The 21,231-nt window shown below is 34.5% G+C and overlaps 1 protein-coding gene across 1 annotated transcript; it reads right to left on the bottom strand.

The window, feature by feature from the left end:
* Positions 1-817: 817 nt before the first annotated feature.
* On the bottom strand, positions 818-8,691 carry LOC104109128 (dihydroxy-acid dehydratase, chloroplastic). Its single transcript, XM_009618343.4, has 14 exons — positions 8,020-8,691; positions 6,662-6,733; positions 5,032-5,079; positions 4,129-4,283; positions 3,790-3,984; positions 3,605-3,716; positions 3,431-3,500; positions 3,279-3,337; positions 3,032-3,155; positions 2,865-2,935; positions 2,308-2,409; positions 2,017-2,097; positions 1,464-1,622; positions 818-1,182 (listed from the first exon to the last, which is right to left on the bottom strand). Exons 1-14 carry the CDS (start codon positions 8,557-8,559, stop codon positions 1,132-1,134), a joined length of 1,839 nt encoding a protein of 612 aa, XP_009616638.4. The 5' UTR covers positions 8,560-8,691; the 3' UTR covers positions 818-1,131.
* Between the last annotated feature and the right edge of the window lie 12,540 nt (positions 8,692-21,231).

The raw sequence follows: 21,231 nt of genomic DNA, 5'->3' as shown, positions 1-21,231 counted from the left end.
GACGGCGTGGGCTATATAGCACACGAAAATCTAAAAATCGGGCGAAATTCCAGTTTTATAGCCCTAAAACGCCAAAAGACGAAGAACGGTCATGACGATGACTATTGTTCATTAAGTCATTTTAGATGGGCGGCAAAATTTTAGGCAATTCGGGTCCGGTATGAAAATGGATTTAGCTTCAACCATATTATTTGTGCAAAGTCCAAAAAAGCTCTAAAAGGCCATTATCATATCTCCTATGTGATCCCTCAGAATACCACCTCCTCCTGCTAGCCTTGGATTCCCTTTATTGCATTTATCTGTATCAAGTTTGAGGTATCCATCAAGTTATTTTAGCCATTTGACCGCGATAACATTGAGAGATGGTTTTAACTTACCAAAAAAACATTTCTATCTCTCATTTTACCAAAAAGCATTTCTATCGCCATCTACCACCGTACAACCATTGCCTCACTATCCACCAATGCCACCATCAATCACATTATGTACAATCTCCAGCCTCTACCACCAACAATCTCAATCACCAACTGCCGCCGCCAACTTAATTGCTTAAATGACATTGTAACCCTTCCTCCTCACCCTATGTACAATTTTCTTATTTTTGGAAGAAAAATAAAACAAGTACCCCCGTCGCAGCTCGTGAAAGGAATGTTTTAGTAAGTTCTATTCAACTTTAAATCAGCCAAATTCATCAGACATTTTCTGATTTCTGAGCATGTAACTCATACGATGACCTGAAATCTAGACCTTCAGATCATGTTGAGCAACATTTTGAGACCAAAACCTAGGGCAATGAAGAAAAACTCAGACAGCAATAAATCCCAAAAGTAGAAGTTATTGTCCTTTACCAATATTATTTCACCAAGTATTATACAATTTAAATCAAAACCAATGAACAACTAGATATCCAAAATTACAAAGTAGGAAAAAGAAAAGAAGAAAACAAGGCTCTCACTACCTCTAAAACAAGAACCATTGTATATGAGTTGCACCTGAAAATATAAATGGGATTAACCTCTATAATAAATATGCTACGAGCCGCGAAGATGCCCCAATTGCAGCTTCATTCAAAATCTACAAATCAAGCTTTTCCCAGGTTCACTCTATGCTTTCATAAAAAATGATTCTCGTCTATTCATCAGTAACACAACCCTTGGAAGCAGATTGCACATTTCTGATATACTGGAAAGAAAAAATTAATTATGTCAATATCCCGCTTTTTGCGTTCAACATCTCTCTAGTATCAAATAATTACGGAACAAGTGCACATATAGTCATTCTCAGGGATGCTATTTAGTCGGTACTTATTTTATGCTGAAATTTTAAACTAAAAGTTTTAACTTGGGACATTTTTGTCCTTAAAAATTGAATTGAAAAACTGAAATTCAGGACGCACCGGCTAAGTCCTAAATAGAAGTCCTTTAGAGTGGCTACCTGGTGTCATTTCTACAATAATTACATACCTTGTAGAGAACCCCTCGGTCGGCTTTATATGCAGGAGGAGTCCAATTCTTTCTACGCTGCTCAAACTCCTCGTCTGATAACTGAACGTCCATTTTCCTCTTCTGAATGTCAATTGTAATTATGTCTCCATCTTGAACAAGACCGATTGGACCTCCTTCCTGGTGAGGGTTTGAATTGCACAATTCTTAATGGCAATAAACCAAGATCAAACAGGCTCTTCTATGCTATTCTGATGGTTTAGGACTGTTATCACATGCTAATATTTCTATGCCATGTTTGCCTTAAAAGGCAACTGCTTAAGTATCAATCGCATCTTCATGACCACATTGGACGTTCGAAAAAACAAACTAGAAATATTCTTTGGCAACTAAAAACTAATGATTACAATCGGAATATTAGTGAAGAAACTTTGGCAACTAAAAACTAGTGATTGCCTCCGCAAAACTAGGAACTATAATAGTAGTTTAACATATTTGACAGCTGATTTTTTTAAGTATGCATGACGGCATGAGCTAAAAGAAGCAACGAGTTGAATAACAAATGCTAATGTACCTGTGCTTCAGGACATATATGTCCAACAACATATCCATGAGAACCTCCCGAAAATCTACCATCAGTAAGTAATGCACAATCCTATGGTCCAAAAGAAAACAAAATTAACATTCAGCACCATGAAAAAACCAAAAAGCTAGGAGCTAAGGCCATGCAACAGATTTCAAAATGAAATCCAAATAGAAAGACAATAGGAATAAAAAACCATAACTTTTACTAAATACATGTCTTAAAAATTTTGCCTAGGACAAAAAAAAGAGACGAGGAAAAAATAAATCTCGCATTACGGACCTTCCCAAGACCTGCACCCATAATGGCACTTGTCGGTGTCAACATTTCGGGCATTCCTGGTCCTCCTTTAGGTCCCTCTCCTCTAATGACAACAACTTTTCCCTGAAAGATGGTATGCAGATAAGATGTCTCGTTTGAACTGGCTCAAACATAAGCTCAAACTATTGCAGGCAGTTACTTTCCAGCAAACAGAAAAGGCAAAATAAATCACTAATAACTGACAGTTTCAGCATTCCAGAAGAGAATTTGGAGTAAAAGAATCTTAAATGACACTTTACTACTTAGGCAAAATGCAATGGACGTCTACGAGACCAAATGCGAGATGAAACTGAAGAAATCAGCAGAAGTAACACTCGGTCGCACAATACTTCGACAAAATATGTATAATTTACCTATTGAAGTTCCAACATAGGGCAGAGTGTAAGTTTATACAACAAGACAAATAAACAAATCAGAGATTCCATCTTTACTTCTTTGCTGCCTCATCAAAAACCTACTTATGTTTCAGATATAAGTAAATGGAAAAAAATGACTGGGAAAGGGATTAGCTGGCATGCCTTAAAGCTCAAAGGGTCTTCTGAGATAGCTGCAATCATAGCTTCCTCTCCTTCAAACACTAAAGCGGGGCCTGATGCACAAGTCCCGTGATTGTTATATTTTCAAGACGCAAACAAACAGCGTCCGAGACACAAAAAATATTAAATTCTAAATTAATGTAACATACCAGAAAAGTACATCCCTTCTTTCCCAGTGATCTTTGCCACGCTGCCGTCTGGTGCAAGGTTTCCATATAATATCTGAATGTGGCCCGTTTCTTTGATGGGGTTGGACAATGGTCTTATAATTTGCTATAAAACAAAAAAAGATGGACAAAACTAAGTATTTATCCTAATTTCCATCACGAGGCAACAAACCTATGAGAAAATCATCACTGCAGCAAATGGCAAGCAGCCGTTGGAAAAAAGGCCTACCTGACCTTCAGCTAAAGAAGGAAATAGCTTTGCGTTTTCAGCCAGTGTCTTTCCCGTGACTACAAATCAAAGAGTAAGTCAAATGAGTGCCACCATTTAGTAGATTGACCAGTACAACAAAATATCTACTAATAATCATCAAAGCAAATTACCAGTCATACAGTCCCCGTCCAAATACCCAAGCTCCAATAGGTGGCGAATGACTGCAGGTGTACCTCCAATCTATACATAATTAAGCTCAGCAATTCATCAGAACAAAATCGACAGCAGTGAATGCCATATAACCAAAACTAAAAATATATCGGCACACATAGTATTCTACAAACCTTGTGCACATCCTCCATAACATATTTTCCACTAGGCTTCAGATCAGCAAGGAAAGGAACCGCATCGCTAACCTTCTGGAAGTCATCTAGAGTTAATTCCAAGCCAACAGATCTGTGGAGATATACAAATCATGACTCACATACTCATAGCAAAAGTAAAGTAACTCTGCGGAAAAGTTGCTTACCTTGCAATAGCAATTAAATGCAGTACAGCATTCGTTGATCCACCAAGCGACATGACCATCACCATTGCATTTCGAAGTGACTTTTTTGTGATGATATCTCGAGGTTTCAAGTCCATCTTCAACAATTCCAGAAGATATTTTCCCGCTAGGCGGCACTCATCCAACTTCAGTGGGTCTTCAGCTGGTGTGGAAGAGCTTTGGTATTGAAAAAGGAGACGGCGAAAGGACTCATTAGCAATGATTATTGTTAAAACAAAGTTTAAGTAACTACATCACACTTTTTTTTTGACAAGGGAGTAACTACATCACACTTATATACCTAAAAGGCAACTTTTATACCTATAAGGCAGTGACATGCCCAACGTCTCAATAGCAGATGCCATGGTATTTGCTGTATACATTCCACCACAAGCCCCCGCACCAGGACATGAATTACGAACTACATTCATCCTTTCTTCATCACTAACAGAACCACTAACATACTCTCCATACACCTGTAAGCAAAATCAAAGCAGAAAAAATGGTATTTCCCAAGTTCCTACAGAATTAAAGATCAGTGATTGCAAAATGTTATGTAAAAAGCTGACTTTTAAGTTTAGCCTTCTCATACTCTAAAAAGTTCAAGTCACACAGCATGCGTCTATCATATATAAACCTTAATAACTCCAACTCTGGCACATCAGAAAGCTTCGCAAGAACAACATTTAAATGCTTGTAGAAACAAGAGTATCCACTAAAAAAAATTAAGGTTGTCATAACTGATAAATGGGAATGGCTTTTTGTCAAGAAAAAGATTTGCCAGTTGCCACAGAATGCCACATGGACATAAAATGTGCTTCAACAATGTATTCGTTGATAATACATATACACACACACACCAATAACATCAGCATCCATATCACTGAAATCTACAGATAAAGACCATCCTCCAACAGAAGATGATATACAGAAGACAAATAGGATATGCTTAGAGGGATTGACACAGGCTAGGAAATGTTTAATATCTATGTGTCTAACTACTTTATATTGGGTTGGAGTAGAAAATTTAAATGGCTAAGAATTTTTCATAGCCTTCCTAATTCCATTAGAATAGTAATCTAGTAAAGCTTTTGCCATAACTCCTTACTGTGTTTCCAAGTAAATGCTTTACTTATTAAACAACAATAATCATCCAAAGAAGAATTGCTAAAGGGAGCAATAAAAAGACACTAGAACAGCAAACTGGCAATTCAGCAGACATACCTGGAAAGCGGATACAATGTCGAATGTGTGCCCTTGAAAATGACCAGGCTGTAAATTAGGAAAAAGGTAAAGGATCAACAATAACTCGGAAGAAAACAGAACAAAAGATCAACATGTGATGCAGTAAATGCTCTTAAAATATCATTATCTGTCATTATGTTAGTAAGAGTCTAGAATTGTTAACCTTTGATGTCATTTTCTATTTAACATTATTTCTTGAAAATTGGTCACCCTTATGATTAAGCAATGAAGTAATTGACGTGTTGGCATTTTATAGTCGTCATACAGCACACAGTTAGAAGCTTACAAGCAGCTTATGCCATCTCTAATCTTTCACACTCTTTTTCTCTCCTTCTAACAGTTAATCCTAAGAAAGTGATCTCTCCTATTTCATTCTCTTATTCCAATTTCTATCCTCTACATATTCCCTCCACCTTCTTTCCTAGCAAGACAGCTTAGACTATATAGATTCGTGGCTAGTCCAGCTTGACATGTTCCGCAATGCGCTATTTGGATTGCTGTCTCCTATGCCATCTATAACAAGTTCTCTTCCATTTGCATATGCTTTTTTATGCAACGAAAATTCTCTTTGATGCAATGGAAAAGTAAGGAACAATCAAGAAATACATGTATTTCTTTTCATGTTTTATTTGTTAACATTTATTGAATATTTAGTGACTATGTACACATTTTATTAGAAAATCTCTAAATAATTTGTAAAAAAGCTTTTGGGATAAATTGTTTTTAAAGAAATTCTTTTGGGATTTTAAAAAAATAAAATTTCAGTGATATACGAGAAATTTACAAGACGGATAAGGAGCTCTGTCATGATTGGATTGAAAAAGATACATGGTCTTGTGGCTTTGCACCAGACAGCAGACCAGAATCATCTTGAAGAAATATTTTTTCACTAAATATACTTCTTCTTCACTCAAGCCATAGTGGAAACAGCATATCATCTCCTAAAATAAACATAAAGGATTTCCAAAGATTTTTTTTTTTTTTTAACCAAATCACAAAGTTTAGCAGGAAAGACATAACACCCCTCAAATAAACCAAACAAGCTCTGTTGCATACACTGTGCAAAAGACCGTGTAAAAGCAAGTGTAAAGGAGAAACATACACAATGTAGCTAACACAGGTACAGTAGAGGTCATGCAAAGACTGCTTTTCATATCGAGTGCTTTCCTCTACTCTCTCATTTTCTCGATACATCAAAACATAGATTTCAAATACTACAAAGCTTCCCCTTTCCCCTTTCTTTTTCCAAAACCCTGCCTGAAAGTTAAAAATCTTCCTTCTCTCCGACCAAGTAGGTTGGAAAAAAAAAAAAAACAAAGCATGTCGAGCTAACTCTCTTCTCCGCCTCTCTTTGATGGACTCAATGTCTTACTTTTCCCTATTCTTTTATTAATTGTGGGAATTCTGAGTAAATGAAACATATTATCCTAGTTATCTCCCTTTTTGTTTATTCACCACAGTTATTCAACTTGACTATTCTCAACTAAATATTGGAAGCCATGGAATGGTTTCAAGCAGCAGCATTAATTCAGAAGATAACATCTACTCTACATGAAAAGAGGCTTGCGATGCACGAGAAAGAATTAAAACATGAGTGTTCCAATCTGACCTTAATGGTTCCACCGTATATCATGATACTTGGCCTGTTTAGTCTTCCCATCGCCATAATTGTGCCTGGCATCTGCCATACAACAACAATAAATTATCATAGAATGTGCATACAGATAGGCAACAATAAATTACCGACAACAGTCTCAAATTTTTTCGCTCCACCAAAATAAAACTACAATACCATAGAATGTGCACACAGATAGGCAAAAATCTAGTGAAAAGGAACACTGAAAATGTAGGAGATAAGGAAGTTGAGAGAAATCGCAAACATGCCGGAATTATATCATAAATTGCTATGTGAAATCTTGAAACAGATTACAATTTCACTTGAGTGTGTTATAACCATAGCAGTTCAAAGAAACAACTTTTATGAAAAAACATGTAACATGTCAAATAAAAATATTTGGTATTCTGAAGTAATTGCATAACCAAATAAATCTTCACAGCAGAAAGGCACCTAATATGCTGGAATTCATTTTTTTGCTTGGTCAAAAAGGAAAAAAAATCCACAAACTTTTATGAAAAATCTTAAAAGCATTATACTTCTATACACTTCTAACTGAAAGTATTATGTTTCCAAGAATCATATACATCCAATACTCCAGGAAATCAACCAGGAATCTTATCCATATAGTACTTTAAGAGGTTGAACCTACACAAGAGATTGTGAGTCTGTACAGCATAGACAGTAATTTTTTGAAAGTAAAACAGCAAATGTATTAAAAATACATATAAAGTTGCAAAGCTGAAATCTTTTCTCCATAATAATAGCAAAGTTTGTATCTTTTATCCAAAACAAGAATAGCAAAGTTTGAATCTTTTATCCAAAACAAGAATAGCAAAGGTTGCATGACTGCATCTTTTATCCAAGAAATAATTCCTAATGCCCAAATACCAACTCAGAATTTCCCCGGTGCACAAAGCATCCCGGGTGCGGGGAAGGGCCGCACCCCAACATGTGCAATGTAGACAGACTACCTGATGCAACCATTAATGGCTGATTTCATGGCTCGAACCCGGACAACTTGACCGTTGCTCCAAGACTATCCTTCTAAACTCAAAATTTCCCCAAATATCAAAAATCAATAAAGGAGTTTTAAAAAAAAAAAATTAAAAAAAATCTTGTAAAAAATTTTAAAAAAAAGGCTCACATTTTTGTTACAACTACGTCTCAATTCCAAACAAGATAGGGTAAGCTATATGCTTCGAGAAATATACCTATAAAATTGCAAAGCTAGCATTTTTTTCTACACAACAATAGCAAAGTTTGCATCTTTTATTCAAGAAATAACAAATAGAACAAAAGAGAGTCAATTTTTAAAAAATTCTTATCGAAAAAAAGGTAAAGAGGCTTACATTTTTGTCACAACCAGGAATAGCAATATTCCCATCATACCACTGAGCAGACATAACAGTTTCAATACTATCAGCAATCAAATCTCTTGACTGCAAACTAAAACACATGCCACGTGTCCCCATACTAATAGCATCACTAACACCAATAGTGTTAAACCTAAACCCAACCATATTAGCTTCTTGAACCCCTTCTTTTACAGCTTCAGCTAATTTCAACAAATGCATATTACATGTATTTCCTTCATACCATACTGAGGAAATTCCTATCTGGGGTTTACTCATATCCTCATCAGTTAATCCTACACCATATAGAATTGCTTGCGACCCACCTTGGGATTTTGGTTCAGTTATACGGCTACTGTATTTGTTGAGTTTTTGAGTGGTGGTTTGTGGGGGTGTTGAGGTGGTGGTGGTGGTGGTGGCTTTGATGATGAAGGTGGGTGGTTTCTTTAAGTGGGGCCTACATTTAGGGAAAAGGGTGGTGGTGGGGGTGGTGGAGGTAGGGTGGTAGGTGGGTGGGGAAAGTAATTGAGCTTGCATTGTGGCGGCGGAGCGAGGAGGAGGAGGAGAGTGAAGGGGTTTTACTGTATCAAGGTTTAAATTTGAGAAAGGGGAGAAGTATACGACAAATATAGAGATATGTCTAAGGGATTGTGTCTTAATCTTGGACTCTTGAGTTAGATAAGAATGAAAAAGAGTAAAGGTAGCGAAGGGAAAATTTATAAGAAATATCGAAATTGGACGAATATTCACTTATTCAGTGTTATTGGTATCTTTACTAAATCGACTATAACATGTTTTTTTAAAATTAAAAAAATTAGGACAAAATATAAAATTGATTGGTTCTTCAAAAGTAATTGTAATGACTAGCCAAAAAGTGAATAAATATATTTTTTTTATATACTAATATCTAACGTACGTTGGACGTTAATAATATCACGTGATAATTTAAATATTTATTTAGATAAAGAAATAATAAAATTTAATTAATGAGAGAAAGTTTATGTATAAATATATACAACAATCATCTAAATGTCGAAAAATATTATTACATTAGTATAATACATGAATTTAAAATAAAAGGATATCATCAAAACTTACACAAACGATCAATTTTATCATGTTAGTTAGATAATTATATATTGTCATGTAAAAGTATTTAATGTGATGGTATCTTAACGAACACTTCTTTGTGGACAATATTTTTGTGTGTATGCTTCCTCCTAATGCGTTGGTTGCTCTGTGTCCCTTGAAAGTGAAACATACAGTTGTTCGTGCAATTATTGTCAAAACTTCTATATACCATCTGTGTGCTATTACATAAGTTATTCGGTGTATCTAAGTTTTTCATTAGCATGACGGGCATATTCTTTCTTCAAAATTAACCTATATACAATGGAAGATCAATTTTAACTAAGTTTATTATATATACGGCGACACTAACATACGTAAGAAATAAGAAACTTGACAACAATATATATAGTAGAAGACCATTTGGTATTAAAGTATTTAAATATTCTTCTTGGTAGTAATTATTTGTATCATTTTTTGCCGAGTCAAAAGCTAAAATATATTTTGTTTTTGCTATAAAATTTTATAATCAACATTTTTATTTAGTTGATCAACATATTCATTTCTGCTAGCTAAGATATCTTTTTAATTCTATCATGCGATTTGCACAAAATCTAATGATAGAAATATTTCTCTTATTGAATGCACTAATATTACCATTGGAATTGATAACCGAATGTTAAGGAAGAACCAAATTATATTTTATTGGATGCTCTTCTTCGTTTCCGACACGAAGCAAGTAGACACTGAATACTGGATCTGTTCTTACTGTATATTTCTTGTCAGTTGAATCTTTTTCGTTTGAGGCCAGAAGTATAACTTTGGCAAGCTAGCTTTTACAATCTCAGCTTTTGTCGATTTTGGAACTACTGGTACTACTTGACAGAAATCACCTCCCAAACTATTAATTTTTCACCAAACGGTTCATTAATATCCAATATATTTCGAGAACTCCGGGCAATTATTTCGATCGTTTGACATTTAGCCATAAGTGCTTCATCCCATATTATTGATTTTGCTTTCCTTGTAAATTTAGCAACATTACTCTACTTTGATATATGTGTGATGGTTATTTAAGTTGTTTGAAGAGGTATATCAAATCTAAAGTGGGTGGCCTCACGGTAAAATCGTTGTTGGTACATCACTTGATATCATTGCTAACAGTGTCATGCCTCTTGATATGATATTTGCAAGTAATTCATGATATTAAAATATTAATTCGATTCCGCCGAGGCATCTACAAAGAAATTATACCAGAGTCGACTCTTTATAATATAGTCTTAAAAGCTTGTTCTTGTTTAGGATTTAGCTTTGATTGTGCTTCTGCATATACTTGTACAACATTTTGATTCTAACATTTTTACTTTGTGTTCTAACGCTCTTTTTGTGGAATAAATTTATATACCCTAAGATATTTTTTAACTTGAATAAGAATTTTACTCATATGATGAATTTAAGAAATAATTGAATTGGATTCTTTTGCTAAATAATTAATTAAAATATTTAATTATTTAATTTTAAGATAAAAAATAATTTATTCTATGTTGATTCAGATCTCAATATTAGCTCATCTCTTGTTTCGAATATTTAATATTAATTATAATTTTATCCAATGTAAATTTTATTTTCAAAGAGTAAAAGATTTATATGACATTTTACTTTTAGATCTTTATGTTTGTAGAATCAATAGTGGTATTGACTCTTACTAACCATTTTTTCTCTCTTTCTCACACATTTACATTCTTAAATATTTTCTTAGTTGTTGTTTAATAATTGGGTATTTATTAATATCACATGAAAAATAATTAAAAAATATTATTTGAGTAGAAAAATAGTTCAAATATAAAACAAAAATATATTATCGTGGGGGTATTTTTTTCTCAATTTCAATTTCAACTCTTTATGCAATCCATTTAATATTACTTTTATTTTTTCTTCGTATTGGATATTATGTAGTGGTAATGTACTTCCAATACGAAGGAAGAAATTAATTTTATTAAACCATCCTACATATTTTTAATGAGAATTTAATAGACAAAATTTATTAATTTAAATTCTTAAATACTAAAAATTAGCATAGAAGATACTGTAGTCCAAAAAATAGGTTATTGCAGTTATGTCCTTTTCCTATGAGTTCTTCCGTTTAATATTTTAGGGCTATTTTGATATATTAATATTGTATTTATGATTTTATAATAATATAGACTCTCATTTTTTCTAAATGGATTTGGACTATATAATACATTCTCAAATTAAATTAGTAATAGGATATTATAATACGTTTTCAAATTAAATTAGTAATCAGAATTTTTAATAAGTAATATCCTAAAAGTAATAGGATTACACGACGAAAGATATTTGTTTGTTCAATTTTATATGAATTAGACAACCCGAGAGTAATTATACTAATAAGATTCCTAACGTGTAGTATCATATCCTAAAACTAATGGGATTATAAGGCTAATATCTAGAATTCTGGTTATGATTTTTTATTATGAGTTATTATGCTTAATATTATAAGGTTATTTTTGTAAACGGACATTGTATTCATGCTTTTACAATAATATAGATATAAATAATATGCATATATACAAAAAAAATATTTTATCGGTTATTATTTTTAATATATATATATATATATATATATATATATATATATATATATATATATATATATATATATATATATACCCTGTCACTTGAAGATGACTATTGTTGAACTTTAATTTAAACAATTCAATACAAATAATATTGGTGATTTTTTTAAAAATAATTTTTTAAAGTTATCCATATTGATGAGGCAGTTTATGATATATTTGCTTTCATCTAACATTCAAGTATTTGATTAAGCTTTATTTAATAAAGTTTGGTAAGTAGCTCTTGTTGGAAATCTTTATTAAGTCAAGAATCCTAAGCTGCCAATGCTATTTTTCCTAACTTGTGAGGGAGTACTTTTTCTTGAATTAATAGAAGTTATAAGACGAACTAAAAAAACAAGTTTTTGTTCAATAAACACAGCGCAGAAATGAAAGTTTGGTAGTCCTAATTATTAAAGTGAATGTACTATACCGAACACTAATACTTCATTACTGTTTCCCATAGTTGTGTCTACAAGCTGTGTATTTAATTTAATTAAGACTAAAAGAGGTTGTATGTAGATCAAGCTACAGTGCACAATTAATTTATATACAAGGCTTTTTTTTTTCTCATTCAGTGTCCGATATCTGCATTATGACCTAATTAAATTTGAGTTCGCGCCGGAAAATATCACATTAGGGCTAAAGCGCTCCCTAGCAAAGGCGACTTCATACTCAGGATTCGAACCCGAAACTTATGATTAAGGATGAATGAGTGCTTATGGTTCGAAACCTCTAATTAAGGATGACGTGCTTACCACTTCACCACAACCTTGTTGGTATGTAGATATAAGTTGGATATTAATGAGAGGGGCTATTGTTACTGCTAATCTATTGATTATATAAGTTACAAAAATATATAAACATCAAATACATACTTATTTTACGATGATAAGATGTGGTCCATATTGAGATAAATTTGTGTGGTTTTGTATGACTATAATTTCAAGATTTGAACCTTGAGTGAAATTTATAGACTTACGAATTTCCAGTTAGTTATGTTGTTGTTTTACCACATACATTATAAAATCTTGCAAATTTAAAACACCTTTTAATAAAGGGCAACCTCATGCATTAAGCTCCTGTCATATACGGGATAGAGAGAAAATGTCAAATCATATTATATTTATTGTAATTATTTTCATGGCTTGAATCGAGACCTCATAATCACATGATAACAACTTTTAACATTTTAGCTTGGTTTTATTATAATCTTTCTCCATAGTATTTTTATAATAATTTTAGGCATATATATGAGAACAAGGTCTAAGTCTTGGTTTACATTCTTATTGCATTACTGATGAACTCTAGATTCTACTCTTAGTTATGGCGACGAAAGCTAAGAAGAAGCTAAGGAAAGCAAAGGAGCAGTTTGTGCTCTTGTTACTGTATAACTGGCATAACAGAAAAATGGAAAGCTAATGTACATTTATACTACTCAACTATTTAACCGCCTAACTCTCTATTGGTCAACTCCTAACTAACAACTATAGATGACAAAGGGGTGGGCGGGGCCGAGTTGAGTAAAAAAGTGACCGGCCGTTCACCAATTCGGGTTGGTTACCGATTTTTTCAAACCGGGCTTAACATGTCCGGTCTCATCCGGTCAAATATTGAACCGGAACGGTTCCGGGCCGGGTTAATTTTTATTTTTTTAGATAACAATCGTCAACTTTATAAAATCAAAAAAATCAAAAAATACTCATTTTACCGGTCAGGGCCGGTCCGGTTAACGACTTGACCATAACGGGTCGTTTCGTTCCGGTTAACCAGTACCAAAAAACTACCCGACACATTTCGGTCCCCACCCCAACCCAACCTTGCCCGGCCCCTTACTACCGGTCCGGTCTGGGCTAAAATCGATCTGGGCCGGTCCGGAACCGGGCCATCCCGACCCGTTTGACAGCTTTACTACCAACTAACCATACCACTAACTTATTACATATAATTAGTTGTACACAACTGTCAATAGCTCTTAGTTCAACACCCATCCTCAAGCTGATGGTTGAAAGATATCTTCCAGTCTCAGCTTGGACATTAAGTAGTCATGTTGCACTCGACCAAGGCTCTTTGTTAGGAGATCAGCCTGCTGCTCTTTGGTGGACACATGATGTGTTTTGATCGATCCTTGTACTATCTTCTCGCGAACAAAATGGCAATCAATATCGATGTGTTTGGTCTTTTCATGAAATATAGGATTGCCTGTTATTTGGATAGCATCTTTATTGTCACAATTAAGAGTTATAGGCAACTCAATATCCACACCTAACTCCTTGAATAGCTTTATAAGCTAGGTAAGTTCAGCAACTGCTAAGTCCATGCTCCTAAACTCTGCCTCAGCAGAGCTTCTAGCCATTGCTTCTTGTTTCTTTGACTTCCAGGAAATTAGTGCATTCCCAAACTTCACCCAAGTAGCCCGTAACTGATCTTCTAGTCTGCAGACAGCCTCCCCAATCTACAAAAACCTTCCAGTTTTCCTAAACCTACATATGGCATTAGAAGGCCAAGTCATGGAGCACCTTTAATATACCTTACCACTCGTAATGTAGCTTCCATGCGTGACTGCTTTGGTTCGTGCATGTATTGGCTCAGAACTTGTACTACATAAGCAATGTCAACTCTAGTCATTGTAAGGTAGAGTAACCTGCCTATCAGCCTTTGGTATTTTCCAGCATCAGCTAGTAACTTATCTTCTGTTTCAGAAGAGGATTGATAGTGAACAAACCTGTCATATTCTTCAGATGTGAGTTTTACATTTGCTTCCAAAGGTGTACCAGCTGATTTTACACCCCTGAGCCTCATCTCTGCAATGAGTTCCAAAGCATACTTCCTTTGGCTCATCACAGTCCCTTTATTTGATCTAGCAAACTTACTTCCAAGAAAGAACTTGAGTTCACCTAAGTCTTTCATTTTAAACTTGAGCTTCAAATCATTTCTAGTATGAAGAATTAACTTTTGGCTACTCCCAGATACAAGCAAACCATCCACATAGACCAGCACCACTATTAACTCAAACTCCACTTTCCAGGTGAATAGTGAGTAGTCAAAGTGACTCTGAATGAAGCCAAACTGTAGTAAAGCATCTGTTAGCTTTTTATTCCATTGCCCAGGAGCTTACTTAAGCCTATATATTTAAGGACTTATGAAGTTTGGAGACACTGTGCTCCCCTAGCTACCATACCCTGGAGGAACCTCCATGTAAACTTCTTCAAGCAAGTCTTCTTGGAGAAAAATATTGTGTACATCCATTTGAAAGATGGACTGGTGCTTGGCTGCAACAATAGCTAGAATATACCTGACTATAACCATTTTGGCTATAGGCGAGAAGGTCTCAGTGTAGTCCAACCCCTCATGTTGTCTATATCCTTTATCTACAAGCCTAGCCTTGTACCTTTCTACTGCACATGAGGAGGTATATTTGACATTGAACACCCATTTACATCCAATAGGAACTTTCCAAGGAGGAAGATCCATTATTGCCCATGTGTGATTGTCCTCTAAAGATGAGATTTCACATTTCATTGCCTCAATCCACTTTGCATCTTTTATTGCCTCATTGTAGGTTTTAGGTTCCAAAATGGCTGAGTAAGCAACTCCAAAGGAAGGTGACATATTGGCATAACTGACACAGTCTGATATATGATAACAATAATGTGCATTCCATTTGCTAGGAACACGAGCATCATTGACTGTGGCATGATCAGTAAGACCACTAATAGGTGAAAGATGAATAGAAGGCACAACTGAATCAAAAGAGACCGGAGATGAAGGAGGCGTGGACTGAGCAGGTGGAGTCCATAAAGCATATGCAGGAATAATTGAGGAAATAGTAGCGGAATCTAAGATATGGAATAAAGTTGAGATAGTAAAACTCATGTGCTGAAAAGGAAATACATCCTCCTTAAACACTACATCCCTGCTTATGTGAAATTCTTTTGTATGAAGCCTAAATATCCTATATCCTTTCTGTGTAGCAGAATAACCTAGAAAGACTGCAGGACATGTTTTAGGAGCAAATTTATCAGGTCTTCTAACTGTAGTCACATATCCCAAGCATCAAAATACTCTCATGTGTTGTACAGAAGGTGAATGACCAAACATAATCTCAAAAGGAATTTATTTTATGAAGTACAGTTGAAGGGAGTCTATTAATGATGTATACAGTAGTATTGACACACTCTCCATATAAATTTAATGGTACTGAGGTCAAAAATCTGAGTGCTCTAGCAATATCCATAATATACGTATGTCTTCTTTTAGCAACTCTATTTTGCTGTAGAGTGTAGATGCATGAGCTCTGATGTATAATTCTCAGGGATTGTAACCATTCAATCATATGTGAGTTAAAGAACTCACATCCATTATCAGATCTAAAAAACTTAACAGAAGTTGAGTAAACATTCTTAATCATAGTGAAAAAGATATAAGAGCAACAATAACCTCGGTTTTAATAGGTAAAAGAAAGAGTCATGTATACCTAGAACAATAATCCACCAAAGTCAAGAAATACCTCTTTCCATCATAGGTAGGGACCTTGTAAGGACCCCAAACATCACCATGAATAGTGTGAAAGTAGGATTTAGGCAAGGTAGGACTAATAGGAAATGGTAGTCTTGTCTGTTTAGCTAAAAGGCATACAGTACAATGCTTGTATTTACTACTACATCCAGCAACTTGAAAATCATGAAAACCATTTAGTTTCTTCAAAGTATCTAGAGGTGCATGACCTAACCTCTTATGACACAAAGCTACACTCACTACCTTATTATGAGCCTTTATTATATTTACAGTGGGTATTGGCCTTGGAACATTCAAGGTTTCTGCAATTGGACTTTGAGCTTGTAGTGCTACTAACGTCTTTGAAGTAGAGTTGAACACATACATCCATCTTCCTCTCTACCAATTTCCCTCACTTGTCCACTGAAGAGCTCCTGGAAAATGAAGAAGTCAGGGAAGAACATAACAACCACCTCATTTCCTTTGTGAGCTTGGACACAGATAAAACGTTATACTTGAAGTCAAGAATGTGCATCACATTAAATACTATTAGATCCTTAAGAATGTAAGCAAACCCTATGTGACTAACATGAGCTACATTACCAGTAGGTAAGTAAACTTTTTCACCTTTATCATCAACAATTTTATAATTAACCAACCAACTAGAATCATGTACCATGTGACTTGAAGCCCTTGAGTCTACAATCCATTTAGGCAGAATTTTAGTAATATCACCACATAATGACATACCTATTGCCGTAGCAGAACCACTACACTCGGGTTGCTTTCCTAGAAGTTAAAGAATCTGACTGTACTGCTCGTGAGTGAATTGAGGAATTCCAGCTTGGAAGTTCTGACTTGCTTGTTGCATCTGTGAGGTTCCTGCAAAGTTAGCAGTAGATCCTGCTTGTGTAGGGCCAATGGAAGTATCAGACACATAGTTGTCAACATTTTTTGGGGCATAGTTAATTGTATTATCAAATCCACCCTTCTTATTTGGCTTAAAATTTGGTGGATATCCATTCAGTTTGTAACAAGTTTACCATGTGTGACCTTTGAAGTTACAATAATCACAATTTAGATTGTTTTTTCTGGATATGTAGTTGGGGCCTGAGTGATTACCACCTCCAGAATGACCATAGCCAACACCTGCATTCCCTTTGCTACTGAACAAAGATGTCACCTCATTTTCCAAGAAGCTGTGATTTTGCCCAAGGTTTCCTTTTGCATTCAGCTGAACTGGAGCTCCAGAAGATGTTCCCTTATTACTGAACAAGGTTGTGCCTTCATTAATTTCAGATACTAAAGAGGAATAGGACATTGCTCTTCTACTTTCTTCTGATATAATCATTGAGTAAGCTTTGTTTACGGAAGGCCTATGAGACATGTTCAGGATCTGATTGCTTGACTGAGAGTATGTCTCATTTGGGCCCATGAGAAACTGGAGTAGCCTTTGGTACTCAAATTACTCAAAAATATATCTTTGACTCTTTACAGCCACACCCAGGGCAGGGCATAAGAGCATCAAATTCTGCCCACAGCTCCTTCAATTTTGAGAAATAAGCCGACACAGATGAAAGTCTTTGAGTCAAGGTTGCAATTTATTTATGCAGATATGACACTCTAGAACCATAACTTTGTCAAATGTCTCTTTGAGATCCATCCACACCTTGTGAGCACTTGAAGCATAGATCATGCCACTCAACAATTCAGCACTCATATAATTCATAATCCATAATAGAACTATAGTATTACATTTTTCCCAAAGTTCGTGAAGAATAGGAGGAAACTTCTCTTTTGGATACCTTTCATCTACAAACCCTAACTTACTTTCCCTAACAAACTAACTCGCATATTGCTACTCCACAAAGTGTAATTTTCAGGTCCTGTGAGCTTGACAGAGATGAGAGAACTACCTAGAGTGTCGTTGGGTTGCAAAAACAAAGGATGATGCTGATCGATCACTAGTGCTGCAGCTACAACTCCCGGTCGATCCACTGTCCTCGTTAGCAATCGCCATTATCAATGAAAATTTAGCTCACACAAATGATGTACACAACAAATATCAATTGCTCAAAATTGATCTAACCCTAATTTTTGGGAATCGAAGCAATTGCTTAGCTCGAATGAGTGAGTAACAGATAAAATTGAGGACGATGGATCTAGAGCTAAAATCGAGTGATGTAGATCGTTAACTCAAGCTCTGATACCGTGATGAACTCTAGATTCTACTCCTAGTTATGGCGATGAAAGCCGAGAAGAAGAAGAGGAAAGCAAAGGAGCAGTTGTGCTCGTGTTACTGTATAACTGCCATAACAGAAAAATAGAAAGCTACTGTACATTTATACTACTCAACTACTTAACCGTCTAACTCTCTATTGTTTAACTCATAACTACCGACTAACCATACCACTAACTTATTACATATAATTAGTTGTACACAACTGTCAATAACTCTTAGTTCAACAGTTAACATGATACAATTACATTTTATGACTCTAAAGGTCACACTTCACTCTCTAATAATTTTTATAATATTCCTCGCATTTTAGGAGTAGGGAAATGAGGGGTGGATTAGAAAACCCTATTCTCTTTTGAAAAATTAAATATATTGTGGAACTAAGATGTTAGAATCTTTCTAATGGGAAAATTAGAAGATCCTCAGATTAGCATAATATTGATGTATGTTGGTTACATAGTTAAAGTTCTCCTTTTATTCGACACTATTTAGGATTCTTAGCGACTTTGACAAGCTATTTGTATGAAAATGCCTTTATTTATTATGGTTTTTTTATTTTTATTTTTAACCCGCGCCAGGAACTGTTTACATTCGGTAGCCGAAAAAGTATATAATTTTTGTATATAACATACAATATATATATATATATATAAAAAAAATACATTTTCGGCTATATATATATATATATACCCGTAACCCCTCTGGGGTAAAGGTAAGGTCTGCGTACACTCTACCCCCAGACCCCACTGGTTATATATATATATATATATATATATAAAATACATTTTATTTTCGGCTATATATATATACCCGTACCCCCTCTGGGGTAGAGGTAAGGTCTGCGTACACCCTACCCCCAGACCCACGATTTTACTAGGTTGTTGTTTGTCTTCTCGAATCTTACAATTATCCAGTTCGAGTTACTTTATTTTGGGCTATAATTTTGCTGAAATAGAAGCCCAATAAAACTAGGAAGACCAAAGGTCTGTCGGCCAGTTCTGGGCTGGGCTAAAGTACTGTGACCCCCCTTCTTGGAATTAACCCAAATAGCTGCGTGAGTGTAATAAGTGTACAAGTGTATATAATTAATGTGTAATTTATGTATATCGATTAGGAAAAATAAATAATGATTATGAGCGGCTATTTATGTAAAAGTTCCAACATACTAGCAACAATTGCAAACCACATCTGAATAAATGGATCTCGTTATAAGAGGCAAATTTTTATAATATTTGAATCGAGGATATAAGTGTTACAAGGACAAGCTTAAAACCCGTTATATATTATAGGATTAGTGGAATTCAGTACGCGATCATATAAGATTATAAGTTTTTGGAAGAAGTCTTGATTCTTGTGAGTTGAGTTTGGAACGTAATGACAGTTCGATTCCTGTTTATTATCAATGTTAAAGGAACTTGGAACTAACCCTAGTACGAGAGGATTGAACTGAGCTAATTTATAGTGTACCGGTTGATATGCCAAGGACCAGAGGCGGAGCCAAAATTTGAAATTTATGGGTTTAAAAATTTAATTTATTTAAGTTACTGAGTTCTAAATTAATAAATTTCTTAAGTCAAATACATAGTTTGAACAAAAATTAGTGGGTTGGACCGAACCTGTAAGTCACGTTCTAACTCCGCCCCTGCCAAGGCCCAAGGACAAAATGAAAGTGAAAAATCACTAGACAAGAATTCTTCACTGTCAAGAGATCTCCCTTTTTTTTGTAGCTTATATCCTTTTAGCAACAAACGTTCTTTTATTTTTATTTTTTTAAAAATTTATAATCTGACTCCTTCGTTCTCGTATGTCTCCTCACTTGCTAGTTGTTTACAATATTATTTTTCAAACTTTATAATCAGATCTCTTCCTTATATTTTTTCTTTTCTTGTGAGAATAAATGTTCTTGTCTCCTCGCCTGCTAGTTTATAAAATTATTTTATATAGTGATGGATATCATCCAATTGACAAGACAAAAAAGATTTTGTCCCATCTTAAAGCAATAATCCACGAATCAAATGCTTGCTAATATTACAAGAACTCCTTTTGTTAATTTATTTTTCTAATTATAATATAATCAAATCCAAACACAAGCAAAACGTGAAAAAAGTCAAGGAAATAACTCGATACACGCTTTTTGTAAGTGGACCATTGTTTATTGATTGATTAATTGATTTTACCGCAGAAACTGTTTAAGGAAGCAAAACTTAAAAGGGCAAAGATCAATTTTAGCCTGCGTTTCGAAATTATTTATATTTGGTAGCAGCAAAAAATATATAAAATTTGTATATATGTTTATATATAACATATAGAAATGTATATATATACAAAAATATATAAAACATATATTTTTTTGCTATTATTTTGAGAGCGACTATACAGTATCATTTTTCCAACTTAATTTGGGAGATGAATATACTATATCGCCAAAAGTCCCAAAGTTGCCAAAGTTTTGACCTTTTATTATACCTAACACCTTACTATAAGAAGGAAAAAAACAATTCTAAAAAAATTGAGATGACATTGAATTAGTCAATATACATGCTATTGCTTTGGAACATGTATTCCTACTTATTTTTTAAAGAGCATTTACACTCTTTTAAAATTAAAAAGAACGCTATTTTTCAGACGTTTCCACTGATTAGGTTATGAAAGTTAATCTCAAGCTAAATATAGATATACTTTAAGTTAAGAGAGCATATTTTTATTTCATGGTGCCTATAGATTTGACGTGTTTAATTGAATTTATCGCTTTCAACATGCAACATAATT

The sequence above is a fragment of the Nicotiana tomentosiformis genome, chromosome 5 (assembly GCF_000390325.3).
Source record: "Nicotiana tomentosiformis chromosome 5, ASM39032v3, whole genome shotgun sequence".
Lineage (NCBI taxonomy): Eukaryota > Viridiplantae > Streptophyta > Magnoliopsida > Solanales > Solanaceae > Nicotiana > Nicotiana tomentosiformis.
The sequence above is the reverse complement of the archived record's forward strand: the minus strand, read 5'-3'. Positions and strand labels throughout refer to the sequence as shown.

Excerpts from the sequence above, each read along its gene's own strand:
- LOC104109128 (XM_009618343.4), bottom strand. The coding sequence starts at position 8,559 with ATGCAAGCTCAATTACTTTCCCCACCCACCTACCACCCTACCTCCACC. Across the intron at positions 3,985-4,128 it reads GGCATGTCACTGCCTTATAG|CTCTTCCACACCAGCTGAAG; the intron begins GTATAAAAGTTG and ends TCAATACCAAAG. Across the intron at positions 2,098-2,307 it reads TGGGTGCAGGTCTTGGGAAG|GATTGTGCATTACTTACTGA; the intron begins GTCCGTAATGCG and ends TTTGGACCATAG.